Source organism: Salvelinus alpinus, chromosome 12, assembly GCF_045679555.1.
Source record: "Salvelinus alpinus chromosome 12, SLU_Salpinus.1, whole genome shotgun sequence".
Classification (NCBI taxonomy): domain Eukaryota; kingdom Metazoa; phylum Chordata; class Actinopteri; order Salmoniformes; family Salmonidae; genus Salvelinus; species Salvelinus alpinus.
This window is the reverse complement of record NC_092097.1, coordinates 52,945,404-52,962,434: the sequence shown is the minus strand read 5'-3', so window position 1 is coordinate 52,962,434 and position 17,031 is coordinate 52,945,404. Positions and strand designations below refer to the sequence as shown.

Below are 17,031 nucleotides of genomic sequence, written 5' to 3'. Positions count from 1 at the left end.
ATGTACAGTAGGTAGAACCACAACATCATAGTATTATTCTATGTACAGTAGGTAGAACCACAACATCATAGTATTATTCTATGTACAGTAGGTAGAACCACAACATCATAGTATTATTCTATGTACAGTAGGTAGAACCACAACATCATAGTATTATTCTATGTACAGTAGGTAGAACCACAACATCATAGTATTATTCTATGTACAGTAGGTAGAACCACAACATCATAGTATTATTCTATGTACAGTAGGTAGAACCACAACATCATAGTATTATTCTATGTACAGTAGGTAGAACCACAACATCATAGTATTATTCTATGTACAGTAGGTAGAACCACAACATCATAGTATTATTCTATGTACAGTAGGTAGAACCACAACATCATAGTATTATTCTATGTACAGTAGGTAGAACCACAACATCATAGTATTATTCTATGTACAGTAGGTAGAACCACAACATCATAGTATTATTCTATGTACAGTAGGTAGAACCACAACATCATAGTATTATTCTATGTACAGTAGGTAGAACCACAACATCATAGTATTATTCTATGTACAGTAGGTAGAACCACAACACCATAGTATTATTCTATGTACAGTAGGTAGAACCACAACACCATAGTATTATTCTATGTACAGTAGGTAGAACCACAACATCATAGTATTATTCTATGTACAGTAGGTAGAACCACAACATCATAGTATTATTCTATGTACAGTAGGTAGAACCACAACATCATAGTATTATTCTATGTACAGTAGGTAGAACCACAACATCATAGTATTATTCTATGTACAGTAGGTAGAACCACAACATCATAGTATTATTCTATGTACAGTAGGTAGAACCACAACATCATAGTATTATTCTATGTACAGTAGGTAGAACCACAACATCATAGTATTATTCTATGTACAGTAGGTAGAACCACAACATCATAGTATTATTCTATGTACAGTAGGTAGAACCACAACATCATAGTATTATTCTATGTACAGTAGGTAGAACCACAACACCATAGTATTATTCTATGTACAGTAGGTAGAACCACAACATCATAGTATTATTCTATGTACAGTAGGTAGAACCACAACATCATAGTATTATTCTATGTACAGTAGGTAGAACCACAACATCATAGTATTATTCTATGTACAGTAGGTAGAACCACAACATCATAGTATTATTCTATGTACAGTAGGTAGAACCACAACATCATAGTATTATTCTATGTACAGTAGGTAGAACCACAACATCATAGTATTATTCTATGTACAGTAGGTAGAACCACAACATTATAGTATTATTCTATGTACAGTAGGTAGAACCACAACATCATAGTATTATTCTATGTACAGTAGGTAGAACCACAACATCATAGTATTATTCTATGTACAGTAGGTAGAACCACAACACCATAGTATTATTCTATGTACAGTAGGTAGAACCACAACATCATAGTATTATTCTATGTACAGTAGGTAGAACCACAACATCATAGTATTATTCTATGTACAGTAGGTAGAACCACAACATCATAGTATTATTCTATGTACAGTAGGTAGAACCACAACATCATAGTATTATTCTATGTACAGTAGGTAGAACCACAACATCATAGTATTATTCTATGTACAGTAGGTAGAACCACAACATCATAGTATTATTCTATGTACAGTAGGTAGAACCACAACATCATAGTATTATTCTATGTACAGTAGGTAGAACCACAACATCATAGTATTATTCTATGTACAGTAGGTAGAACCACAACATCATAGTATTATTCTATGTACAGTAGGTAGAACCACAACATCATAGTATTATTCTATGTACAGTAGGTAGAACCACAACATCATAGTATTATTCTATGTACAGTAGGTAGAACCACAACATCATAGTATTATTCTATGTACAGTAGGTAGAACCACAACATCATAGTATAATTCTATGTACAGTAGGTAGAACCACAACATCATAGTATAATTCTATGTACAGTAGGTAGAACCACAACATCATAGTATTATTCTATGTACAGTAGGTAGAACCACAACATCATAGTATTATTCTATGTACAGTAGGTAGAACCACAACATCATAGTATTATTCTATGTACAGTAGGTAGAACCACAACATCATAGTATTATTCTATGTACAGTAGGTAGAACCACAACATCATAGTATTATTCTATGTACAGTAGGTAGAACCACAACATCATAGTATTATTCTATGTACAGTAGGTAGAACCACAACATCATAGTATTATTCTATGTACAGTAGGTAGAACCACAACATCATAGTATTATTCTATGTACAGTAGGTAGAACCACAACATCATAGTATTATTCTATGTACAGTAGGTAGAACCACAACATCATAGTATTATTCTATGTACAGTAGGTAGAACCACAACATCATAGTATTATTCTATGTACAGTAGGTAGAACCACAACATCATAGTATTATTCTATGTACAGTAGGTAGAACCACAACATCATAGTATTATTCTATGTACAGTAGGTAGAACCACAACATCATAGTATTATTCTATGTACAGTAGGTAGAACCACAACATCATAGTATTATTCTATGTACAGTAGGTAGAACCACAACATCATAGTATTATTCTATGTACAGTAGGTAGAACCACAACATCATAGTATTATTCTATGTACAGTAGGTAGAACCACAACATCATAGTATTATTCTATGTACAGTAGGTAGAACCACAACATCATAGTATTATTCTATGTACAGTAGGTAGAACCACAACATCATAGTATTATTCTATGTACAGTAGGTAGAACCACAACATCATAGTATTATTCTATGTACAGTAGGTAGAACCACAACATCATAGTATTATTCTATGTACAGTAGGTAGAACCACAACATCATAGTATTATTCTATGTACAGTAGGTAGAACCACAACATCATAGTATTATTCTATGTACAGTAGGTAGAACCACAACATCATAGTATTATTCTATGTACAGTAGGTAGAACCACAACATCATAGTATTATTCTATGTACAGTAGGTAGAACCACAACATCATAGTATTATTCTATGTACAGTAGGTAGAACCACATTTGAAACAACATGTTATTTTAGTTTTTTTTGTACAGTAGGAGAGGAGAGGGCTTTGTCACATGGAGTATTTGATTGACATTCTCTACTTTTTTGACAAACTCTCCTCCATCAAACTCTCCGACTCCTACCGCTCTACCTCACAATCCTATTATAAGAAACATCAAAAAACATTTTCCGGGGGAGTCCGTCTTCAATACTTCAAACCAAAAGTTATCTATCTGGCACTCACTCACAACCAACAAGGAACGCATCGATTAACTCTGTCTGGTGGATGGGCCCAAAAAATGATAATATAATAACTCTGTCTGGTCCTATCTGTTTGTCTGTGCGGAACTTGCAACCAGAATGTTGTTTTATGGAATATAATGGAATCAGAATGTTGTTTTGTAGAATATAATGGAACCAGAATGTTGTTTTGTGGAATATAATGGAACCAGAATGTTGTTTTGTAGAATATAATGGAATCAGAATGTTGTTTTGTAGAATATAATGGAACCAGAATGTTGTTTTGTAGAATATAATGGAACCAGAATGTTGTTTTGTAGAATATAATGGAATCAGAATGTTGTTTTGTAGAATATAATGGAACCAGAATGTTGTTTTGTAGAATATAATGGAACCAGAATGTTGTTTTGTAGAATATAATGGAATCAGAATGTTGTTTTGTAGAATATAATGGAACCAGAATGTTGTTTTGTAGAATATAATGGAACCAGAATGTTGTTTTGTGGAATATAATGGAACCAGAATGTTGTTTTATAGAATATAATGGAACCAGAATGTTGTTTTGTAGAATATAATGGAATCAGAATGTTGTTTTGTAGAATATAATGGAACCAGAATGTTGTTTTGTAGAATATAATGGAACCAGAATGTTGTTTTATAGAATATAATGGAACCAGAATGTTGTTTTGTAGAATATAATGGAACCAGAATGTTGTTTTGTAGAATATAATGGAACCAGAATGTTGTTTTGTAGAATATAATGGAACCAGAATGTTGTTTTGTAGAATATAATGGAACCAGAATGTTGTTTTGTGGAATATAATGGAACCAGAATGTTGTTTTATAGAATATAATGGAACCAGAATGTTGTTTTGTAGAATATAATGGAATCAGAATGTTGTTTTGTAGAATATAATGGAACCAGAATGTTGTTTTGTAGAATATAATGGAACCAGAATGTTGTTTTGTAGAATATAATGGAACCAGAATGTTGTTTTGTAGAATATAATGGAACCAGAATGTTGTTTTGTAGAATATAATGGAACCAGAATGTTGTTTTATAGAATATAATGGAACCAGAATGTTGTTTTGTAGAATATAATGGAACCAGAATGTTGTTTTATAGAATATAATGGAACCAGAATGTTGTTTTGTAGAATATAATGGAACCAGAATGTTGTTTTGTAGAATATAATGGAACCAGAATGTTGTTTTGTAGAATATAATGGAACCAGAATGTTGTTTTGTAGAATATAATGGAACCAGAATGTTGTTTTGTAGAATATATGAAATAGAATGTTTGTCCTGAAATGTGTTTTCTCCCTGAAGCGAGGAGACTACTGCTGGGTTGGTAATATATTTTTGATAGGCATCATTGTGCCAAATAGCCACGGCCCAAGGTGTGTGTGTGTGTGTGTGTGTGTGTGTGTGTGTGTGTGTGTGTGTGTGTGTGTGTGTGTGTGTGTGTGTGTGTGTGTGTGTGTGTGTGTGTGTGTGTGTGTGTGTGTGTGTGTGTGTGTGTGTGTGTGTGTGTGCGCCAAGGGGGAGAGAAAATAAATAACATTCCTAATTACCAACTAAATGAACATATGTTGACTGTAGAAAGCCACTGAGAAGATATACAGAACACAATCCATCTTGTTTTATAGTTGCCATACTACAGAATTTGATTGTTATTGATTATGAAAGTATTCATTTTAAATTATGTTTAGCATTATAATAACACCTTGTTATTTATCTGTCATAGATCCTGAAGCCTAAAGGTTTAATGAAAGGCCGATCTATAAATATCAGCTAGACAATATGTCTTTATGATCCTGTCTAATAGGAGTGATCAGCTGAACGTTGGCGACTACATCAAGTCAGTCAATGGTATCAACCTGACCAAGCTGAGACATGAAGAGATCATCAGTCTGTTGAAGAACGTGGGAGAACGAGTGGTGCTGGAAGTAGAGTACGAACTGCCCCCTTCAGGTAGGAGCAGCTGGACTTGATTGATTGATTGATTGATGGTTGATTAGTTTGTGTGGAAGCTTTCTCTTTTCCTTAGTCTAGACCCCAGTTATCAGCTATTACAGACCCCAGTTATCAGATACTAAAGGCCCAAGTTATCAGATACTACAAGCCCCAGTTATCAGGTATTACAGGCCCCAGTTATCAGGTATTACAGGCCCCAGTTATCAGATACTACAGGCCCCAGTTATCAGCTATTACAGACCCCAGTTATCAGCTATTACAGGCCCCAGTTATCAGGTATTACAGGCCCCAGTTATCAGATACTACAGGCCCCAGTTATCAGGTATTACAGACCCCAGTTATCAGATACTACAGGCCCCAGTTATCAGATACTACAGACCCCAGTTATCAGATACTACAGGCCCCAGTTATCAGATACTACAGACCCCAGTTATCAGATACTACAGGCCCCAGTTATCAGATACTACAGACCCCAGTTATCAGATACTACAGGCCCCAGTTATCAGATACTACAGGTCCCAGTTATCAGATACTACAAGCCCCAGTTATCAGATACTACAAGCCCCAGTTATCAGATACTACAAGCCCCAGTTATCAGGTATTACAGGCCCCAGTTATCAGGTATTACAGGCCCCAGTTATCAGGTATTACAGGCCCCAGTTATCAGGTATTACAGACCCCAGTTATCAGATACTACAGCCCCCAGTTATCAGATACTACAGACCCCAGTTATCATATACTACAGGCCCCAGTTATCAGGTATTACAGGCCCCAGTTATCAGGTATTACAGACCCCAGTTATCAGATACTACAGGCCCCAGTTATCAGGTATTACAGGCCCCAGTTATCAGCTATTACAGACCCCAGTTATCAGGTATTACAGGCCCCAGTTATCAGATACTACAGGCCCCAGTTATCAGATACTACAGACCCCAGTTATCAGATACTACAGGCCCCAGTTATCAGATACTAAAGGCCCCAGTTATCAGATACTACAAGCCCCAGTTATCAGGTATTACAGGCCCCAGTTATCAGGTATTACAGGCCCCAGTTATCAGATACTACAGGCCCCAGTTATCAGCTATTACAGACCCCAGTTATCAGCTATTACAGGCCCCAGTTATCAGGTATTACAGGTCCCAGTTATCAGATACTACAGGCCCCAGTTATCAGGTATTACAGACCCCAGTTATCAGATACTACAGGCCCCAGTTATCAGATACTACAGACCCCAGTTATCAGATACTACAGGCCCCAGTTATCAGATACTACAGACCCCAGTTATCAGATACTACAGGCCCCAGTTATCAGATACTACAGACCCCAGTTATCAGATACTACAGGCCCCAGTTATCAGATACTACAGGTCCCAGTTATCAGATACTACAAGCCCCAGTTATCAGATACTACAAGCCCCAGTTATCAGATACTACAAGCCCCAGTTATCAGGTATTACAGGCCCCAGTTATCAGGTATTACAGGCCCCAGTTATCAGGTATTACAGGCCCCAGTTATCAGGTATTACAGACCCCAGTTATCAGATACTACAGCCCCCAGTTATCAGATACTACAGACCCCAGTTATCATATACTACAGGCCCCAGTTATCAGGTATTACAGGCCCCAGTTATCAGGTATTACAGACCCCAGTTATCAGATACTACAGGCCCCAGTTATCAGGTATTACAGGCCCCAGTTATCAGCTATTACAGACCCCAGTTATCAGGTATTACAGGCCCCAGTTATCAGATACTACAGGCCCCAGTTATCAGATACTACAGGCCCCAGTTATCAGATACTACAGGCCCCAGTTATCATATACTACAGGCCCCAGTTATCAGATACTACAAGCCCCAGTTATCATATACTACAGACCCCAGTTATCAGGTATTACAGGCCCCAGTTATCAGATACTACAGGCCCCAGTTATCATATACTACAGACCCCAGTTATCAGATACTACAGGTCCCAGTTATCAGATACTACAAGCCCCAGTTATCAGATACTACAAGCCCCAGTTATCAGATACTACAGGTCCCAGTTATCAGATACTACAAGCCCCAGTTATCAGATACTACAAGCCCCAGTTATCAGATACTACAGACCCCAGTTATCAGATATTACAGACCCCAGTTATCAGATACTACAAGCCCCAGTTATCAGATACTACAAGCCCCAGTTATCAGATACTACAAGCCCCAGTTATCAGATACTACAATCCCCAGTTATCAGATACTACAGACCCCAGTTATCAGATATTACAGACCCCAGTTATCAGATACTACAGGTCCCAGTTATCAGATACTACAAGCCCCAGTTATCAGATACTACAAGCCCCAGTTATCAGATACTACAAGCCCCAGTTATCAGATACTACAGGCCCCAGTTATCAGATACTACAGGTCCCAGTTATCAGATACTACAAGCCCCAGTTATCAGATACTACAAGCCCCAGTTATCAGATACTACAGGTCCCAGTTATCAGATACTACAAGCCCCAGTTATCAGATACTACAGGTCCCAGTTATCAGATACTACAAGCCCCAGTTATCAGATACTACAAGCCCCAGTTATCAGATACTACAGACCCCAGTTATCAGATACTACAAGCCCCAGTTATCAGATACTACAAGCCCCAGTTATCAGATACTACAAGCCCCAGTTATCAGATACTACAAGCCCCTGTTATCAGATACTACAAGCCCCAGTTATCAGATACTACAAGCCCCAGTTATCAGATACTACAGGTCCCAGTTATCAGATACTACAAGCCCCAGTTATCAGATACTACAAGCCCCAGTTATCAGATACTACAGGTCCCAGTTATCAGATACTACAAGCCCCAGTTATCAGATACTACAGGTCCCAGTTATCAGATACTACAAGCCCCAGCTATCAGATACTACAAGCCCCAGTTATCAGATACTACAGACCCCAGTTATCAGATACTACAAGCCCCAGTTATCAGATACTACAAGCCCCAGTTATCAGATACTACAAGCCCCAGTTATCAGATACTACAAGCCCCTGTTATCAGATACTACAAGCCCCAGTTATCAGATACTACAAGCCCCAGTTATCAGATACTACAGGTCCCAGTTATCAGGTATTACAGACCCAGTTATCATATACTACAGGTCCCAGTTATCAGGTATTACAGACCCCAGTTATCAGATACTACAGGTCCCAGTTATCAGATACTACAAGCCCCAGTTATCAGATACTACAAGCCCCAGTTATCAGATACTACAGGTCCCAGTTATCAGATACTACAAGCCCCAGTTATCAGATACTACAAGCCCCTGTTATCAGATACTACAAGCCCCAGTTATCAGATACTACAAGCCCCAGTTATCAGATACTACAGGTCCCAGTTATCAGGTATTACAGACCCAGTTATCATATACTACAGGTCCCAGTTATCAGGTATTACAGACCCCAGTTATCAGATACTACAGGTCCCAGTTATCAGATACTACAAGCCCCAGTTATCAGATACTACAAGCCCCAGTTATCAGATACTACAGGTCCCAGTTATCAGATACTACAAGCCCCAGTTATCAGATACTACAGGTCCCAGTTATCAGATACTACAGGTCCCAGTTATCTGATACTACAAGCCCCAGTTATCAGATACTACAAGCCCCAGTTATCAGATACTACAGGTCCCAGTTATCAGATACTACAAGCCCCAGTTATCAGATACTATAAGCCCCAGTTATCAGATACTACAGGTCCCAGTTATCAGATACTACATACCCCAGTTATCAGATACTACAAGCCCCAGTTATCAGATACTACAGACCCCAGTTATCAGATACTACAGACCCCAGTTATCAGATACTACAGGCCCCAGTTATCAGATACTACAGGCCCCAGTTATCAGATACTACAGACCCCAGTTATCAGATACTACAAGCCCCAGTTATCAGATACTACAGGCCCCAGTTATCAGATACTACAGGCCCCAGTTATCAGATACTACAGGTCCCAGTTATCAGATACTACAAGCCCCAGTTATCAGATACTACAGACCCCAGTTATCAGATACTACAAGCCCCAGTTATCAGATACTACAGACCCCAGTTATCAGATACTACAAGCCCCAGTTATCAGATACTACAGGTCCCAGTTATCAGATACTACAAGCCCCAGTTATCAGATACTACAGACCCCAGTTATCGGATACAGCCAAGAGTTTTACCTGCTCAGTTTACGTGGTCTGCCAGTATGATATCATTGTTGCCAATAATACATCTCTATGTGTTCCCCGATCTGCCATTCTAGTAAAACAGACGTTTAACACTGCCATTTGAACTTTACAAGCCTAACCAATTATGTATGACCTTACAGATTTTGTAATACTGTTCTGTATATGTATCATCGCTGTCCGTCGGTTAGTGGGGACGAGCCCAGTAAAACCTGTGATTTAACGGCGGTGACATCATTCATATGCCTCTCACTACCTTTACCATTCTGTACTTCTCTGTACCTTTCTCTCTTTATCCCGCTCTCTTTCTCTCCCTCTAATCTCTCTATTTCTTGCTCTCAATCTATCGCTCTCTCTCTCTCTTTCTCTCTCTCTCTCTGTCTCTCTCCCTCTCTCTCTATCTCTCTCTCTCTGTCTCTCTCTCTCCCTCTCTCTCTCTATCTCTCTCTCTCTCTCTCTTTCTCTCTGTCTCTCTCCCTCTCTCTTGCTCTCTCTCTGTCTCTCTCTCTGTGTCTCTCTCCTTCTCTCTCTCTCTCCTTCTCTATCTCGCTCTATTTCTTTATCTCTCTTTTTCTCCCTCTCAATTTCAGTTCCATTTAATTCAATTTGTTTTATTGGCATTACGTAGCAATGTACATATTGCCAAAGTGCACTGTGGAGTTTAAGTGATACATAATTGAAATAATAATCATCAATATCGTCAACAGGACAATCAGTAATAACAATTATCAAGGGTAAAATGCCATACAATGGACAATAACAATAACAATGGCATAGAGGACATGTGCAGCTTGGTTGGTCTGTCAGACACTGTCCCTCATCTTATGGCAGGCAGCAATGTAGTGCGCTGCCACCCCACAGCTCTCTGCGTCCTCCCCCAACAGGACGGGTAGCCTATTCTCATCAGAGAGGTCTTTGAAACCTTCAATAAGGGTTTCAAATTTGGGGAAATTACACTCTCTAATTGTTTTATTATTTTGACATTTTTTCTCTCTCTCTCTCTGTATTTCTTTCTCTCACTCGCTCCCTTTCTTTCTATCTCTGTTCCACTCTCTCTCTCTCTCTCTCTCTCTCTCTCTCTCTCTCTCTCTCTCTCTCTCTCTCTCTCTCTCTCTCTCTCTCTCTCTCTCTCTCTCTCCCTCTCTCCCTCTCTCTCTCTCTCTGGCTCTCCTCCAGCACCAGACAGCACATCAGGTGTGATTTCCAAGACAATCGAGATATGTTTGCACAAAGAAGGGACCAGCTTCGGCTTCGTCATGAGAGGTACTATACTATGTCACAGACCCTGTTTCCTCTTGTCCCCTACTGGTTCATTTGACTATGTTCCAGTCACTAACCCTAACCCTAACCCATAAAGAAGCACACTCAAATTGATTTAAGCTAGCCTCAGCAGTCTCAACAGTGTCCCCAATTGGAATTGCTAATTTCCTAACAACGCCATCCACAGCCCAATAAAATACTGAGTAATTTGGGCTGTAGGGAAATCAATCCAAGATGAACTGCACAGTTAGCATGGAAGATTATTTTTAGCTGTTAGTGTCTGAAAGGATTAGCGAAACAGAGTAAAATATGACCACACATCCCAATGCTTCCTTTATTGGTTAACAATGTTTTCATGCAGATGTTTGTTAGGTAAATGCCCTATTAAAAGTCATGCGAAACCTGTATTACCTGTATTACCAAACTGCTTCCTCACGAGGTATGTTTCATGTGACGTTTCAGGGGGCTCACATGAAGACTGGAACAAATCCCGCCCCCTAGTGGTGACATACGTCCGGCCGGGAGGTCCTGCAGACAGGTATGGCGGAACACCTGAGTCCCATACGACATCCTATTCCGCATATAAAATGAAATAGAATATTTCTTTATTTTGTCTAGCTTTGGTATGTCAGAAATGTTGTCTTGAGCTTTGCTACCACAGGATACAATACATATTTTTGAGAAGGGGCACAGGGTCAGCTGCAGTTCAGTACATATCCCCTCGAGCTATTTTATAGTACACTATATAGGATCTAAATGTAGTGCATTACTGGTGTCATCTGAGAGCCTGTGTTAACTTTGTTCTGTTTGGCTGAGAGGGATATTGAATATATGAATATGTATCCTGAATATTTTGTCTGGCGCTCGTTACATATGCATGTTTTCCCTTTTTCCTCTCTTCCCACCCAATTGTAAAATAAGCGAGATGAGAAATGTCGGAGAAGAGAGGGGGAGAGAGGAGAGGTAGAAGGAGAGGTAGAAGGAGAGGAGAGGAGAATTGAAGCGAGAAGAGGAGAGGTAGAAGTAGAGACAGTGGAGATCAGAGGAAAAGAAAAGAAAGGAGGAGAGGAGAAGAGAGAAGAGGAGAAGAAATGAGAGGAGAAGAGAGGAGGGGACAAGAGAAGAAAAGAGAGGAGAGGTAGAAGGAAAGGAGATGAGAAGAGAGAAGAGAGGAGAGGGAAATGAATGAGAGGAGAGAAGAAAAGAGGAGAGGAAAGGAGAGGTGAAGAGAAGAGAGGAAGAAGGAGAGAGAGGAGAGGAGAAGAGAGGAGATGAAAGGAGAGGAGAGGAGAAGAGAGGAGAGAAGATCTAACAGAGTGCTCTCTTCCTGCCATAATGAAACTGGATTTATTCAGTGTGCCACTTGGCAGAGGGAATGGAAATGCTGCTTTGGTTTTCTCTGCCATTTGTAAGATAGTCCGAATGTAGTTACAGAACATTGTTTGAGATGCGTCCCCTTAAATACCATGTGACAGGTTGCAGAAACTGGAACAGAACATGCAATTATTCTTCTTCTCCTCCCTCTGTCCCTGTCCTTCTTTCCCATCCTTCTCTCTCTGTTTCTCTCTTCCTCTGTCCCGCTCTCTCTCTTCCTCTGTCCCGCTCTTTCTCTGTCCCACTCTCTCTCTCTGTCCCGCTCTCTCTCCATCCTGCTCTCTCTCTCTTTCTCTCTCTCTCTCTCTCTCTCTCTCTCTCTCTCTCTCTCTCTCTCTCTCTCTCTCTCTCTCTCTCTCTCTCTCTCTCTCTCTCTCTCTCTCTCTCTCTCACACACACTCCCTCCCCCTTTGACCCACAAGACTGTAGGGTGTAGCTGTCTGAGAAATCTTTCCTCTCTGTGCCTTTGGTTCAGTCAATGTTCCTCTGTTTCTGTTGTCTCCAATGACTGTTCTTGTCTTCCAATAATACTTGTCGCCAGGATCTAAGTTGTGTAGAATTCCTTAATAGTTTGGTTGGATAGAAGCCATATTAATTTACAAAATGTCTAATGTGACAGTTTTTGAGTAACATTTGTAAACAGTTTTTTGCTTTGCTTTACCTTTCACATACATCAAAAAGAAAAGCAATGGGTTTGTGATTGCCCACCCCATAAAAAGGATCTGTGCATCTACGTGTGTCTTGTATAGCATATTTTCACTAGGTTGTTCCTGGTTAGGTCACATGGCCAGGAACAAAACCTGGATATACTAATTCATCTATCCCTGTTTATTGAACCAAAAACAGTGTCCCATCTCTGCCCCTCTCTTTCCTTTTTCTTTCTCTAACCTTGCCCTGTCTCTCCTCTCCCTGTCTCTCCTCTCCCTGTCTCTCCTCTCCCTGTCTCTCTACTCTCCCTGTCTCTCTTCTCTCCCTGTCTCTCCTCTCCCTGTCTCTCTCAATTCCCTGTCTCTCTCCTCTCCCTGTCTCTCTCATTTCCCTCTCTCTCTCTCTCTCTCTCTCTCTCTCTCTCTCTCTCTCTCTCTCTCTCTCTCGCTCTCGCTCTCGCTCTCTCTCGCTCTCTCGCTCTCTCTCTCCCCCTGTCCCTGTCCCTGTACCATGTCTCCCTGTAGAGAGGGCACTCTGAAGCCGGGCGACCGTCTGATGAGTGTTGACGGGGTACCTCTCCACAGTGCCAGCCATGGAGATGCCCTCACCGTGCTCAACCAGTGTGGTCAGGAGGCCCTTTTCCAAATCGAGTATGACGTCTCTATCATGGGTAAGAGAAACCATAGAGATATGATATACTCCATCAGAGAAAACTCTCCTGGAGAAATGAATAAGTAATAATTAAATAAATAAAACCATTTCTGCTGACTGTTCGTGGTCTGGCATCCAGACTGAATGTTTACTTTGTTTTACTTGTTTTATTTGTTTGTTTCACCTCACTGAAATGTGAATTGGAATAATATTCATGGGGTCGTATTCATGGGGTAATATTCATGGGGTAGTATTCATGGGGTAATATTCATGGGGTAGTATTCATGGGGTAGTATTCATGGAATAATATTCATGGGGTAATATTCATGGGGTAGTATTCATGGGGTAGTATTCATGGAATAATATTCATGGGGTAATATTCATGGGGTAGTATTCATGGGGTAATATTCATGGTGTAGTATTCATGGGGTAGTATTCATGGGGTAGTATTCATGGGGTAGTGTTCATGGAATAATCTTCATGGGGTAGTATTCATGGGGTAATATTCATGGGGTAGTATTCATGGGGTAATATTCATGGGGTAGTATTCATGGGGTAGTATTCATGGGGTGGTATTCATGGGGTAATATTCATGGGGTAATATTCATGGGGTAGTATTAATGGGGTAGTATTCATGGGGTAATATGCATGTGGTAATATGCATGTGGTAATATTCATGGGGTAGTATTAATGGGGTAGTATTCATGGGGTAGTATTCATGGGGTCCCGTGTGGCTCAGTTGGTAGAGTATGGCGCTTGCAACGCCAGGGTTGTGGGTTCATTCCCCACGGGGGGACCAGGATCAATATGTATGAACTTTCCAATTTGTAAGTCGCTCTGGATAAGAGCGTCTGCTAAATGACTTAAATGTAAATGTAATGGGGTAATATTCATGGAGTAATATTCATTAGGTAATATTAATGTAGTAATATTCATGTAGTAATATTAATGTAGTAATATTAATGTAGTAATATTAATGTAGTACTATTCATGTAGTAATATTCATGGAGTAATATTAATGTAGTAATATTAATGTAGTACTATTAATGTAGTAATATTAATGTAGTACTATTCATGTAGTAATATTCATGTAGTAATATGTCTTTCCTGGAGAGGGGCATCTCGTAAACTTCAATTTCAGATTGGAAAAAAAATCTCTGCTCTGGAGAAACATTGTGTTCGTTCTTCTCAGACTGAAGTCAAAAGTTAAGTGACACTCCTGCTACTCTCTGTGGTAGGGAGTGCTCTCTCCTTGTTATGTTTTAATTGTGAATCTCAAATAGCAGGTTTTCTATCTGGCTGAGTGGCAGACTGGTGACCCTTCAACTCCTCCCAGTAGTGAGGTTAAAGTGGCTACCCCGTGTTGCCAGTTGCTAATGAGATGTTTCCAGAACAATCTGTAACACCTTGCCAACAGCCCGCCCTTGCGAGCCACGCCCACTAAGTCTGGAACAGGGAGAAGTACACCCCCCAGTCTCCCTTTAGACAGGGTTCTCTGACATGGTAGAATTATGTACTGGGACTGGGTCCCAGGCAGACACAGCAGACTAACTCGGTTACAAAAGGTTGCGTGTTCTCTTCGTATATATCACATCTGCAGAAAGTAAGCCCCCCTATTGAGTACAGTGTGTGGTAAATGGTAAATACGCTTAGCTAGCTGCAGATCCGTGGTTAAAAAATGAGACAATGGAAACAGCTGTTGTTGTCTTTTACTCCTCCAACAACCATTCCCTATCATCCAATATTACAACCAACTACTACCACAGAATACAACAACCAAATACCAGTACAGAATATTACAACCAACTACCACCACAGAATATTACAACCAAATACCAGTACAGAATATTACAACCAACTACCACCACAGAATATTACAACCAACTACCACCACAGAATATTACAACTAACTACCACCACATAATATTACAACCAACTACCACCACAGAATATTACAACTAACTACCACCACAGAATATTACAACCAACTACCACCACAGAATATTACAACTAACTACCACCACAGAATATTACAACTAACTACCACCACAGAATATTACAACTAACTACCACCACATAATATTACAACCAACTACCACCACAGAATACTACAGCTACAACTACCACCACAGAATATTACAACTAACTACCACCACAGAATATTACAACTAACTACCACCACAGAATATTACAACCAACTACCACCACAGAATACTACAGCTACAACTACCACCTCAGAATATTACAACTAATTATCACCACACAATACTACAGCTACAACTACCACCACAGAATATTACAACTAACTACCACCACAGAATATTACAACCAACTACCACCACAGAATACTACAGCTACAACTACCACCACAGAATATTACAACCAACTACCACCACAGAATATTACAACCAACTACCAACACAGAATATTACAACCAACTACCACCACATAATATTACAACCAACTACCACCACAGAATATTACAACTAACTACCACCACAGAATACAACAACTAACTACCAGTACAGAACACTACAGCTACAACTACCACCACATAATATTACAACCAACTACCACCACAGAATATTACAACCAACTACCACCACAGAATATTACAACCAACTACCACCACAGAATATTACAACTAACTACCACCACATAATATTACAACCAACTACTACCACAGAATATTACAACCGACTTTGAGTATAGTGTACAAAAAGCATGAATCAATATCTGTATTTTCCTGGCTGCGGTACTGCTGGTTTTCATGCTTCCCCTCTAATCAGAGACTGAGTCAGACCTCTCTGGACAATTAATGACAATAACTGACCAATTATTTCCAGGTGAAAAAGGAAAAACAGCGGTACTTCTGTATCTCGAGGGCCTGAACCGAACTGCCCTGGACTATAATGGCTGATAATTGTCCCATGTCCCTGCTGTTAACTCCTGATTATAATACCTTTCTGGGAGGTGGACTCCCAATGGTGGCCATATCATTGCCACCATTCAGTTGCAGGCACTAAAACATTGTTCAAACCCTGTACTGTGGAACAGCTTTTTTTCTGACTAATTATCAAAAGGAAGTGCATTGCATGAATATTGTGATAATTGTTCTACCAATTCTACCGCAACTGTATTCAATTCAATTTTCATCTGTGCCTTTCAGATACTGTGATTAATGCATCTGGTCCCCTATTGGTGGAGATCGCCAAATCACCGGGGGCAGCTCTGGGTATCACCTTGACAACCGCCACCCACAGGAACAAACAGGTCATCGTCATCGACAGGATCAAAGCAGCTAGTGTGGTGGACAGGTGAGCTGACAGACCCACAGCTAGTGTGGTGGACAGGTGAGCTGACAGACACACAGCTAGTGTGGTGGACAGGTGAGCTGACAGACCCACAGCTAGTGTGGTGGACAGGTGAGCTGACAGACCCACAGCTAGTGTGATAGACAGGTGAGCTGACAGACCCACAGCTAGTGTGGTGGACAGGTGAGCTGACAGACCCACAGCTAGTGTGGTAGACAGGTGAGCTGACAGACCCACAGCTAGTGTGGTGGACAGGTGAGCTGACAGAC

General features: G+C 40.2%; 1 protein-coding gene across 7 annotated transcripts in view; it reads left to right on the top strand.

The window, feature by feature from the left end:
- Positions 1-17,031, top strand: part of LOC139536351 (glutamate receptor-interacting protein 2-like) — a 351,360-nt gene that overhangs the window by 227,582 nt on the left and 106,747 nt on the right. For all 7 annotated transcript variants that reach the window (XM_071336818.1, XM_071336817.1, XM_071336816.1 and 4 more), the window contains exons 4-8: positions 5,158-5,303; positions 10,692-10,778; positions 11,238-11,313; positions 13,322-13,467; positions 16,618-16,765. In XM_071336818.1, the coding sequence (XP_071192919.1) occupies positions 5,158-5,303; positions 10,692-10,778; positions 11,238-11,313; positions 13,322-13,467; positions 16,618-16,765 (603 nt within the window). The remainder of the gene's footprint in view (positions 1-5,157; positions 5,304-10,691; positions 10,779-11,237; positions 11,314-13,321; positions 13,468-16,617; positions 16,766-17,031) is intronic.